Below are 13,847 nucleotides of genomic sequence, written 5' to 3' on the forward strand. Positions count from 1 at the left end.
TCCATGGGGAAAATCTGAATGGTAGAATGATACGATTTAAAATGGTTGGAGAACTGACTGTTGAAGCAGGAGTGGAACTGCTATCAGAGTAACTAGAAATGAAGCTTGCTTAGATGGGCTGGTAGTGATGAGAGTGGGAGAAATGGTTGTATCTGGATGTATTTTGAAGGTAGAATTTCAAAAATAGAATTTTACTATTCAACCAGATGTGATGCGGTGAGTGAAGCAGGGAAAGGAATGAACAATGGCTCCTACTTGGCTTGAGCAATAGATAAATGTAGATGCTGGATTTGATTTTATTTTTCCTTTAGGAACTCCTATTAACTATAAGTTGCATCTTCTTTGGCTAATTTTCAATATTTTTTACTTCATCAACAGGATATATTGACAAGCTTTTTAAACTTTCTGCCAATCTAATAAATGAGACAATTTTAATTTGCATTTTTCTCATGAGTGAATTCAAATATCTTTTCCTATGTTTGAGGGCTACATAGCCTGTTTATAATGACCCAGAAGAATGTCATCATTTTGTTCCACACAGAAAGACCCCCATCACCCATTCATAAAGTTTTGGTTCTTACATGCAACTTAAAAAAATTTTTTTTTCAATTATAGTTTATATTCAATATTATTTTGTATTAGTTTCAGGTTTCCAGCATAGTGGCTAGACAGTCATATACTTTACAAAGTGTTCCCTCGGATATTTCCAGTACCCACTTGGCATCGTATATAGTTATTATAGTATTATTGACTATATTCCCTATGCTGTACCTTACATCCCTGTGGCTGTTTTGTAACCACCAATTTGTACTTAATCCCTTCACCTTTACATGCTACTTTTATTCCTGTTTACCAATTGACTCCTAGCCTACCCAAAGGTTGGGTTAACTGTTTATTTAGATTCCTTTTTGGAAACAAAAGCATGAGACTTTGACAAAGATCCTGAAATCATTCTGTTTACAAAAACGAGCATATTAAAATTGGAGTTTTGTCACACTTAACAACTTAATACACAGTGTTTTTACTGTACTTTTTAATTGGATTGCTTAGTGTATTGATTAAGTAAGGTCAACATCAGAATCATTCGAGTATTGCAAGAAAAAAAATTCTCAGGTTCTGCCTCTAGAGATTCTGATTTACTGGATCATAGGTTGGGTCCTAAATCTGTATTTTTAATAAGCTAATGATTCTGCTAGGAGCTGTGTTTGGGTCTCTGGGAATCACTGTTCTAGTGTGTGCCTTGAAGATACACTTGTTAGCAAATGATAAATGAATTAGTGATTCCATCTAATTATATCCCAAAGAGGCAAGCTTGTGTAATCCCAAATTTTGTATAATATAAAAATGTATGATATATAAAATAAATTTATATTAGTTTAAGATGCTAAATTTATAGTATCTTTTCCCAGCAGCAGTACAAAACTAATACACTGGCCAAATAAAAAAATCCATATTCAGCGTACCTGGTGGTTTGATTGATTTTAAAAGATCACGTAAAGGTGGAAAATACAGATTATTCATCATTAATGTTTGTGACTTCCTGCCCATCTCCCTTTACCACGACCCCACCGTGCTCTCCTGGGGCTGAGAACTCCTCTGCTATCACACGTGGAGATAACCCAGCCCCTCCGTTCATCCTGGCTCAGGCCTCTGGGCTGTGGGTAGGGCCATCCAAAACCACCTGGCCCCGCTGAGCTGGCCTGGACGAGGAGCACTGCCCAGCCAGCTCCAAGAATCAGGGAAAACAGTGCATGTGTGTTGTTTTAAGCCACTAAGATTTCGTGGCTTGTTATTTAATAACTGTTCATTGATACGGCCTCTCTTCAAAGAGGCCTCCTCTGACCACTCTAAATTAAAGCCCTCTGGCTGTTAGAATCAGTGTGTCCAAATATTCTGCTCTGTTTTCTCCAAAGTCTTAATCTCTCCCTGAAAGTTACTTTTAATTTATTTCTTTAGTTATTTTATCTATGCCCCACATAGGACAGGAGCTCCACACGAGCAGGGACCTCATTTTGTGCATTGTGATGCCTCCAGCACCTAGAAGAGTTCCTGACACTTAACAGGTGCTCAATAAATAGCTGTTTAATAAATGTGTGATTTAAAAAAGATATATATTCCACCTTTTTCCAAATATCTTCTATTTAATGAGCAGAGATCTGACTATACACTATATTGCATTATTAAACCAATGAATTGTACTTATAATCAATAAGAATTGCAGATTTTTACTGTTGGTTAAAGCTCTTGTTGATGTTCAATATATTTGTATTTTGTGATTTTCTTTGGACTTTAAGAACAAATTTGCTGAAGGTTGGGGAAAACTATATCAGGAGTTGCTTGGAAGTTATAATTTTAAACTAGAAGTCTATGGCTTCTTCATATGACTTCACTTGAAATAGATTATCTCACCATTTACTTAGTTTTATAGATTCAACCTTGGAATGAATTCCTGTCCCTAAAAGCTTTTCCTGCACTTTAAAAATGTTGCCAATAGGTGGCACTCCTGACCCACAATCTATTAGTCTGCATTGAAATAAGAAGCTATTGTGTACATATTTTTTAAAACTTTCCATTTTGTTGAAGTAAAATTGCCATATAAAACTGCAAGGAATTTATAATATACATTGTGGTGATTTACTATACATATATGTTCGCAAAGGATCCACCCCATTTAGTTAATTAATACAACAATCATTTCACCTTCCACCCATTATTATTGTGTTATTGGACATGGGTATATTTTTCACAGACCTTTTCAATTCCTTTCATCACTGTAGTTGATATTTTGTGGTTTTTTAAAAACCATTGTTACGGGATTAATTTTTGCATGTGTGATGATGCCTGACATGGTAAAACATCTCATTTACTAACTTGCAAATTAGGGACTGACACATAATTTTAAATATTTTTCAAGACAAACATATCCATGATTCTGGTTGTGAACTATAAAATGTGCATCAAATTCTTGAAGAATAGAAAATGAAGACAAAGCCCAACTTTAGAGGTGACGCTTTATCTCCTTTATGACCAGACTTAGATCATTAAGTCACAGAAAGGAAAAACAAACAACAACAACAACCTCCACAGATCAGACCCAGGCCTCACATCGTGGGGCAGGCATGGATACGGGCTGAAACCCCATAGAGTAACTGCAGGGGTTTACAGACAGTCTCTTGATAACTCCAACCTGCATTCACATTGTGCATTCTTAACACCATACACATAGAAAAGCCCCAATATACCAATATAGTGGGTGCTTGGGTCAAATAGAAAAGAAAAACAGGGCTCCATCATCCAGTCTCCATCTTCGGTCTGACTCCCAGATCTGAGGGTCACCCTGGGGTAGACATAGTTTAAAGGTGACATAGTTTTAAGTGGCTCCATGAAGGCCATGTCTGAAGTGTTTGGGATCCAGAGCCTCTTAATCTCTGGGAGAACCATCAAAGTAGGGGTACATACATAAAAGAGTTTCATTGTAAGGAGATTCTTTTAACATCAACTGTGTTACAGTCAGTGAACAGGGCTCTTCCCACCTCCCTTTGCTTCTGTTTACAGAAACCAAACCAACTCTTCTCTGACCCCTTTGTTTATGGCATAAGGGGGAAGGTCTAATAACTATGGGCTCAAGGGGGCATATTTAATAAATCAAACATTTGTTTTTCTGGCTGAGTCATACAACCTGCACACAGTTAATTTTAGTTAAAAAAAAAGCTGAGCCAACTTATACCCATTATTTAAATCCAACTATTTTCAATGCAAACCAAGGTACTGCAGAAGAAAATTTGTTTTATAGGCTAACACCTTGACCTTTTTTTTTTTTTTTTATCCTGGCCAAGCTTTGACAACCATAAATAGAATTTTTAAAATTTTATTTACAAGTATGACTAAAGAGTATAAAATTATATTCTGGGTATAGGAGATTTAAAAAAAATTTATCAGCACTTACTTGGAAAATTCATTCAGAACAAGGACTCTTGAAAACAAGGTTTGGACCTATTGTTGGGCACTCAGTCAGTGCGAGGCATTTTTATACATGATCTCATTTAATCATCAGAACAAACCTTCAGAGTAGTGTTGTTATAGCTGTTTTACAAAAGAGAAACAGAACTTCACCAGGACTCCAAAAGCTCACTTGACGTCCCTTCCTAATCACTGTCCCCTCCCAGCTTCTCAAAGACAATCACTATCCTGATTGCTGACACCAACCTCTTTATAAAAAATATAGTCCTACCTCTTTATAAAAAATGGACCTGTAAACTTCTGTGTGTGTGTGTTTGTGGGATTCATCTACGTCCCACTTAATTGAATTTTTTTATTCAAGGTATTTTTTTATACCTTGCTTTACAGTATGAACACTACTACAAATATTCTTACATATGTTCTTAGGTAAATATGTGCACAAATGCAAATGTATCATTTTACCCATACATATAGTAAGAGTTCTATGAGTTACCTATTATTTTTACTGGTGCGGTGATAATTTTTTACAGTTAGTAAAATAGATGACTAAAACTGTTTATAATTTCCCCACCAGATATTGTCTGAGTTCTTCTCAACTAATTTCTTGACTCACTTCTAAAAATCATTCTAATATTTAAAAAATGACATACCTGAACAAGTGGGCATACATATCAGTCACTTTCACTCTAATGAGCACAAACGCCCTTTATGCTAACATAAGAATGTTAAGTTCTGACACACTACATTTCCTTTGGGGTTCAGTTCTCAGGCTTATAGATGAGACAGTGGTGTACATATTTTAGACCTTGACTCCAGTGATGCTTCAGATACAGACTCTCCCGATTAACAACTGTAGATCGGTGCAATTGGGTACATTTGTCAATGGTGAAGTAACTACTTTATGGCCGATTTTAGGGTATGCCATGGACCTTGTTCTTATACTGGACCATCTTCTGATCACCGTTTTTCTCACATGTTTGGGTGAAGATATATTTAGGTTGACTTCTAAAATTTACAATCTGTAAATTCTAGCTTTGATTACCTTCCACAGGTAAAGATACAGGCACAAATTTGTCAGGCAAAGAAGATGCAAAAAGAGTGATAGAATATCAGTCTGTCCTTGCATATTAGCAAATAAGAGACTATCTTGTCATCTATTGCCTAACATGGAAACTTGGAGCCTACACCTATGGTAAGAAGCAAAAAAATAGCAAGTGACAGGACTAGGTGAAAGGAACAGGGCTGGTATCCCTGGAGATAGGGGTGGCCAATATTATATTACAAGTGGTTGCTTTTAGACTTGAGGGAAATCCATGAGCTAGATACCAAGTAGGAACATTTATTGTATTCAACAACTCAGTCAGAGAATTTAATGTCTTTGGAAAACATACCTAAAATGGGAAAATGGCCCGGCTGGGCTGGCTCAGCAGCCGAGCATCGACCTAGGATCCAGGAGGCTGAGGTGCAGTTGAGGGCTGGAGCCCCACCAGGGGACGTGCAGGAGGCAGCTGATCAATGACTCTCTCATCATTGATGTTTCTCTCTCTCTCCCTCTCCCTTCCTCTCTCTGAAATCAATAAAGATATATTTAAAAAATAAAATTAAAAAAATGGGAAGATGTGTTTGACAGTGGTTTAAATTTTTTAAAAATCTAGAGGGTTTGACTATATTCAGTATGTATTAATTACAAGCTAAGCATGTAACTAATCATACAACTTTAATCATATAACGAAAAACTGCTAAGGCTATTTCAGACTTTTTAATATTCTCTATAAACATTTTGCATACTTTCTGTGTGTGATTCATTCTCAGATACGTTAATATTTGTTGAGGTTATGTTAATTTCATCTCTTAAAAGAATATTTCATTTTAGCTGTAAGAAATGAGATTTTTGAACATTTATTTTGTGTATAGAAATCTTGCTAAATGATAATTTTTTAATGTATGTAAGAATACTTTTGGATATTTTATGTAATCTCAATCATAATCTGTGAATGACAGCTTTGTTTTGTGTTTTACAATCTTATATCTTCTATGTCATTTTCTTGACTTACTGGTGAAAATATCCAAAAAAAAAAATAGCATGTTTAGGACTTATTTTTCCCCAAACTCAAGAGGACTAATTTAAATGTATCATAGATAGGTATAATATTTGCTCTAGGTTTTTGAAGACAACTTTTCATCAGGAAAAAGAATATTTCATTCTATTCTCAGTTTGGTAAGAACATTTATTATGAATAGATGTAAAATTGTATCAAATTTCTTTCCCCCTGGTGTTTTCTTGTTTATTTTATTTTTTAATCCTCACCAGGGATATTTTTCCATTGCTTTTCAGAGAAAGGGGAACGGGGGGAGAGAGACAGAGAAACATTGATGTGAGAGAGACAACATGCCCTTGACTGGAATCAAACCAGGGGCCCTTCAATCCGAGGGCCGGTGCTCTAACCACGGAGCCAAACCGGCTCAGGTGGTGTTTCTCCTTTAATCTGTTAATGTGTTGTTACATTACAGAATTGGTTTTCTAATGCACCATCATTGGGATCTCATTTACTATGTAATCTATGGCAGTTTGGCTTGATTCGGTTAAACTGCTCTTGCTATGTGAACAAAGGGCTCCTTAGTACCTCCTTGTAAGTGCCCTTTTATTAATATTAGTGAGCACTGATTACTCTCTCTTTGTACCACTCCTTGCTCTTGGTTTCTTGGAAACCCTTGTCTCTTGGTTTCCCTCCTCTATCTGACTGCTCTTCAGTCTCTTCTTTGGCTTCTTCATCTGCTGGTGTTCCTCAGGTCCCTCAGAGCTCATCACCTCTTATAAAATCAAGTATGTCCTGATGACCACCACATCTTTGCTCCAAGTTAAAACCCAAGTGCCTCACCCATCTTTTCACACGGATGATTACAGATGTTCCAAAATGTTTGAAACAGAACTGACCATCGCCCAACTATTCTTCTTTCTCCTACCCGCTGGCTTCTAAACCTGCTCTCTCCCCAGTGAGTCTCTCAGGTTACAGTACTCCTGCATCCAGGTGCAAAAGCAGCCTGTCATCGCTGGCATCTCTACTTTTCCATAGCCCTCAAATCCACCACCAAGTCTCACTGATTCTACCTCCTAAATGCTTCTCATTGCCATGAATTTCTCTCCACCTCTAGACATTAATGTAGTCAAAGCTATCATTTTCCTCTCAAAAATACTACCAAATTTATTTCATCAGCCTGGTCCTAAAAAATTCCTTCCTTCCCTTTTTATTTTCTTCCTGTAATTTCAAACATTTTTCCTAAATTAAAACAATTTTGTTTATGTGAAATAATTTACCAGTAGTTCATTACACATAATTGTTCTTGAAATGTGCACTTCTAAAATTAATAGAATTTAATTGAGGAGTGTGACAGAAAAGGCAAAAAGGACCAAGTTTTTGATCATTTCATTCTTCTATTTTGGATGGTGTTTCCCAACACCTGAATGCTTAATGCTAACAGTAGAATATTTGTTTGCTGACACACCAAGACGCAGAGTCTCTAACTCTGAGTTCATGTCCAGGCATCAATGGCTTTGGCAACATCATTGTTCCTAGAATGTAGAACAGGTACTTTTGTTTTCTATTTCCTTATTTTATCTGAAATTATTTTCTACCTATTTTCTGTCTATTAAGGCTAACGTGACAGCATTATGCCTCTGGCCAGAGCAAATAGAACAAGTACAAAGGTAAAGAGCAAAACTGGGGGATACGTTTAATTGTGAAGACGTTACTCTGAGATACCTGAGGACCATTTAGATTGAAATTATGATAAATTATTAGTTAGAGGACTTTAATTTCAGAAAAGTAGTTTTGGTTTTGGTATGTTTTTGTATATTATTTGATCAGTCCAAAATATGACTTGTCAGTGGCCTCATGAAATCCTAAGTGCCTTCAAAATCTAAGGTGAATATCACACCCTTTCTCTCCCTGACAGTAATGTTTGCAGTGCCCTTTTCTGTGGTCACATTTTAGCTCATTGTTTATTTCTGTGTTTTAACTATTTTATGGATTTCCTAAAGCTTGCTTTTTTTTTTTTTTTTTTTTGCAGGAACCTATACTGCATTTGGAAAAACATCCGATGACTAACAGGCACTCACAAAATGTATTTATTGAATAGTAACTAAATTATTTAGATGACCTCTATCTAGAGCTTTCTTTGAAAAACAACTAAAATATTTGGATCCAAATGGTACAGCATTTCAGGTGAGAAGTAAAGTACAAATCTATGAAAAAGAATCTGGCCAACATTTGCATGCTAACATGTTTGTTAACCTTTTAGTCATTACCATGAGAGGAAAGCTTCCGTTCGTGCCAATGATAAATGGACACGCAAACTGTTCAGCTTGGCAATTAGTAGCTCTTTCAAAGAAATAAAAAACATTTTCATGAAAGTATGTGAGACTGTATACATTTTAGCAGATGTTTCTGGATTAAGACTGGAATTACAAGGAAAGCAGAAAGATTCCCTGGAGTATATATGAGACTGTATCCAACAGCAGGGGGTTCTTCTTAAGACTGGCATTGCAAACAGAAGCAATGAAGAGAAGTATCGCAAATGGATGCCATTCTGCAATAGTTTGATTATAAATTTATCACTGATACATAGGATTAAAAATTTGGATTTTTTTTTTCCCCCTGTGGAAATGCTCCCCGGATCGGATATAATCTTTCTGCTACTGTCAGCAGTGGAATTCGTGGTGGGAATGCTGGGGAATGTGTTCATTGGACTGATACACTGCTCTGAATGGGTCAAGAGCCGACACTTCTCTTTAGTGGACTTCATCTTCACCGGCTTGGCTATCTCCAGAATCACTCAGCTGTTGGTATCATTGTTTGAATCGCTTATAATGGGACTATCTCCACTTTTACTTCCCACTTATAAACTAGCAAAATCTATCACTTTACTTTGGAGAATAACAAACCACTTGAACACCTGGCTCTCTACCTGCCTGAGCGTCTTCTACCTCCTTAAGATAGCGCACTTCTCGCACTCCCTGTTCCTGTGGCTGAACTGGAGAATGAGCAGAGTCATTCTTGCGATCCTTGTCTTTTCTTTGTCTTTTCTGGTTTTTGACATTCTACTGCTAGAAAACTTTAATGATCTCTACTTAGATAACTATTTACAAGATGACAGTAATCTGACTTCATGTACAGACAGAAGAAAAGCTCTCTATTTTGAAACCATGGTTCCTCTTACCTTGACCTGTCTGTTTCCTGTTGTTCTGTCCCTGATCTCACTGCTCCTTTTATTTTTGTCCTTGGTCAGACACATCAGAAATTTGCAGCTCAGCTCCATCGGCTCAAGGGACCCCAGCACAGAGGCCCATAAAAGGGCCATAAAAATAGTGATGTCTTTCCTCTTCCTCTTCATAGTTCATTTTTTTTGCACACAAATGGCAAATTGGATACTTCTTGTATTTCCAAACAACAAGAGTGCAAAATTTGCCATGTTAGCAGCCTACATCTTTCCCTCAGGCCACTCAGTTCTTTTGATTCTGGGAAACAGCAAGCTAAAACAGACGGCCTTGAAGGTACTGTGGCACCTTGAAAACTCTTTGAAAAGAGAAAATCTGTTACAGCTTTCCAGACAGACTTTCCAGAGTCTTTTCAAAGATAATAGCTTAACGAGGAGAATTTGAGGGTCGATTTTCACATCCACAGTTGTTTTTTTCTATTGGGTGCCATTAAGTGTTGTCACACATAATTGAATTTTCCCTTAGAACAGGTTACTTTGATGATAATTCACACATGGCCAGCCAATATAATTTTAAAAGTAATAATTTTTGTTTAAAACATTGGCTTACCAATATTTTAAAATCTTAAATATTCCTTCAAAGAGAGTCTAAAATTATTTAATTTTATATGCAAGAGATGTATGTAATTGCAACTCATAAGTGAGAAGAAGCATGCAGTTCTTTAGAAATCAAGATGAATTAAAAACTTGAGTAGGCAGAAGATCTATAAAATGTTGATAAAAATGTTAATTGAGCAATTAAGTTCATACATGGGAACAACATGACCTCATAGCTTTAAAGGTCTTTTTATTGAATGAAAAAGTACTGCATTTTTGTAGTAAAGGTGTTGCTGACTACAAGAGAATGAGATGCTTAAGAATGAGAATAATATTTGTAGTGCAAAATAAAATAATATTTAAGTAGAAACTGGAAACACATGTTTATAATGCTAACCTTAATCTGAAACTCCCATTCATAAATATTTTTTATGTATGTAGACACTAATATTGCTAAATTACAGGATATACAAACACATTTTCAGAGTGGCAGAAATTGATATTTTGACCATGTTATGTAACAGACTTAAAATATATAGAATTATCCCTTAATTCGAAATCACACTCAAATTGTTACTATAAAAAGATTATAGTAACAAATTATATTTTGAAAATGATTATGTTTGTGTCTGTGCACATACATTTTGTTGTAATCTGTAGAGTTTTTGAGAAACAAATAGAAACAGGTCAATAGAAAAGGCATTGAAAGCAAAATTTATAACAAAACACCACTGTATAAATTTTGGATGTGCATAAATATGTGTGTGTGTGTGTATATATATATATACATGCACATATATATAGTGCTGTTTTTACTAATAATCTACATTCAGATAAGGCAGCAACATATTTTAATTAAGGTTAAGGGTGGGAAAGTGCACTATAAAATTTTAAATATGATGGTATGGATTATAATATATTGTACAGATGCTCTACATGTATAGATAATGCAATTCTTTAAAAATGAAGAATTCTTTTTTGTGGTTTACCTTTGATGTGTTCTTCAAATTGTGTTAGAGTAAACAAAGAAAAAGCTGCAATTAAATGGTGGTAAATATGTGCGCTGTAAATTAATACTAATGCAGCCATAGGCAAGGGCACTCCTCTAGGGCTGTTCCTCAGAGCTGGGAATGATGTTAGAATTTACATTTCCCCCATCCTCCTACATCACATGTAATAAACTAAACTGCAAGCATGTCTAGGCTATGTGGTACTTCTAGGTATCAATAACAATAATGATATTGATAATAATGTCTATTTTACTAAGTAATTAACATTTTATAAATAAAATGTACATTATGTTATTTTGGACACTAACTTAGTATTTTACCAAAGATTGTCACTGTAACTATCTTGCCTTGGCATAAGGTAACATACGAATCAAGCTGAATACATTTAGATTTAGATATTGAGTTTGTTTGATATTCTTTCATGTAAATGACTTAAAGATTATTTGATAATCTTGTACTCTTTATAAGATAACAAATAAACATTATTTAGTTTTTAGTGTTACTAAACTTTTCTTTAGTAAGTAAGCTAAACTGATTGAGCCAATTTATGAGAAGCCTTGTTTCTAATAAGTGGGCCTTAGGGGCTGAGTAAGTAACTAGGAGCAAGTCCATACTTACGCAGCAACCTCAGGAACATGGAGCTATAAGGAACAGGGCCTTATTTTTGACAAAGAAGTACAGCAATGGACTAGTAAAAGACGAACAAGCCATAGGCTGGGGTTATTTTAATTAATGTACTGTAATCTGCATATTTGAGTGGCAGATGAGATCAAGTTCTGCACCTCCACTTTCTCCACAACAAGAGCATTTGTGGGGGACTCAACAGCAGCCAAGCCACAATCCAAGAAGTGCTACTTCCAGCACGTGCATTGCTAGTCCCATACAACCTGGAGAAGAAAGGCTGACATGACTATGGGACAAAAGTGTTGGGGAAAGACAGATATTGTCACTGATTTCTTGTTAACTACTCTCTCTCACCCACCAAATAAATGTTCATTTTAAGAACCTGGGTGAAATCACTGTTTGTTTCCATTTATTCACCCAGGTGACTTATAGGAGAGGAACAAATAACTCATTTCTACTGATGAAACAGTTGTATCTCTGATTCCTAGGTCTAGTGCTCAGGGCATCACAATAGACATACATCAAGCACAGCAAAGCGCATTTTCTTGAACCCTAGTAAATGTATGTATCAGATAGAAAGTTGTATCTATACTGATCTCTAAGAGACATGCCCTTTTCCTCAATGTCTCAGGTGGTTTCTCTGCTCTCCATCAGTAGGTGGCTCCTCCTTACAAGATTTTGATTAGATCCCATGTCCTCTGGGCCAGGGACACCCTGTAAGGGGTGTCGGCATCAACGCACAGTCATTCTCAATTCTGTCATTCAAGACACTGGATACATTGTCTAAAGCAATCTATGTTCTGTTCAGGACCAATCTTCACAAGAACAGATCGATCTGCAAATTTTTTTTGTCCCCTTGTATATCAAATCCCATGCCACAGACTATATTCAAATTTTACTTAAAAAAATATTAATACAAATGCAGCCTTAGAAGACTAAAGAAAATGCCTACTCATTCTTATTTTGAACATGAGACTCTAATGCTTGTCAGTGTGGGGTTAGTGTTAGTAGGTTAGACTGGACCTGTCTGAGGTTTGTCATGAGGAAAAGCCAGTGGGATGTTTGTCCTCTAAATATTTTGAGAGAGAAAAAAGTACTCCTCAATTTTGAATATTAAGAGTATGCTAGATGAAACGAAAATCTATAATGAAACATGGAAGTACGTCCGTAGACAACAGTGATTAAGTTGGGCAAATATCCATTTGTGAAAGATAAAATCTCTGTCCCTTCAAGCTGTGGCCCGGAGCCCAGCTAATTGTTTCCTGGGCTAGCATCCAGCCAAAGAAACAGTAAAGCTCTCGTTTTACCTAAACAAACACAGAGGCCAGCACTTGAATTTAGTGACTATCAAAGGAGTTGTTGTTAAGTTCAACGTATGAAAGTTCCAAGTTGTGATTCAAAAAGAACCAGGAGTCCATTTCTTTGATGACAAAATAAATGGCAAAGCTTGCTGTTGACAGGACAGACGGGTCGTCACAGCTGGGGGAGCATGCGTTGCTGGCTTCACTGAGACTGATGGGCAATCTATAAACGTGGCCTTGGGGAGCGAAAAGACAGCAGAAAGAGTCCAACAGAAAGCTCACGTACGTCATTTCACTGGAGCTGTCACAGACACAGGGAAGGAACAGGAAGACTTCAAGCCAAAAAAAGGTAGTATTAATAGGAGCTCGTAAGATCTGCAGTTGAATCACCTCATTCACAGTCACATAAGTAACAGTTCATCACTATGCAAGTATATAGTCAATATCACTCTGAAAGCCTTTTTTTTTTTTTGGAATTAGACCAAAGTAGACTTCTGAATGTGTTTCCTCACCTTGGAGGAAATGTCATTCTTTCTACTGATAATTATAAAATCAATATTAGCAAATTTTCTGATTTTAATTGTGGTCATCATTATAAGTTTAGTCTAATTATTCTGGACTGTCACTATAGCATATACATAAATTTAATTATCTGCCCAAACACTTTGTAACAATCTACCTTATATTTATATATACAATAACACTTTTATCATGATAAATATATACCAGAACCATTTTAAGAATGAAACATATAGAAGCAGTTCAACCCAGGAGCTGGGACAGATTTGCAGTTATTGCAAATTTTTAAAAATGTGATTATTAGCTTGGACTTTGAATTCAACTCCTAGCATATGGTGCTTATGATTTTTAATACTTGTCATTAGATCCTTCAGATTGAGTTTCTTCTTCAGTGTAACTATGGACTAAATGAGTAAGCATCTCCCGGCTGACTTGTTGCTATCTGGCTTTTGTCAACTGCTAAACCATGCCTACTAATGGAGTCCTCTTCTCCGGTAGTCTTCTATACCATTTCAGAGCATTTCTGAAAATATCAGAGATTTCTAGGGCCTTCATGCCCATTGCTACGAAATCTAGAGTTTCCTACCCACCTCCAATTCCCTGGGCTGGAAGTAGTTCTCTT

The 13,847-nt window shown here is 36.2% G+C and overlaps 2 protein-coding genes across 2 annotated transcripts in view; one reads left to right on the top strand and one right to left on the bottom strand.

Annotated features, from left to right (window-relative positions):
• ETV6 (ETS variant transcription factor 6) overlaps positions 1-13,847 on the bottom strand; it is a 343,221-nt gene that overhangs the window by 318,915 nt on the left and 10,459 nt on the right. The window lies entirely within an intron of this gene.
• On the top strand, positions 8,624-9,605 carry LOC308552592 (taste receptor type 2 member 42-like; the record flags this gene model as incomplete). The annotated part of the gene is given in 2 exon segments (XM_081127805.1): positions 8,624-9,565; positions 9,567-9,605. Coding segments are annotated over 2 exon segments (981 nt in total).

The sequence above is a fragment of the Miniopterus schreibersii genome, assembly GCF_964146895.1.
Source record: "Miniopterus schreibersii genome assembly, chromosome: 2".
Taxonomy (NCBI): Eukaryota; Metazoa; Chordata; class Mammalia; order Chiroptera; family Miniopteridae; genus Miniopterus; species Miniopterus schreibersii.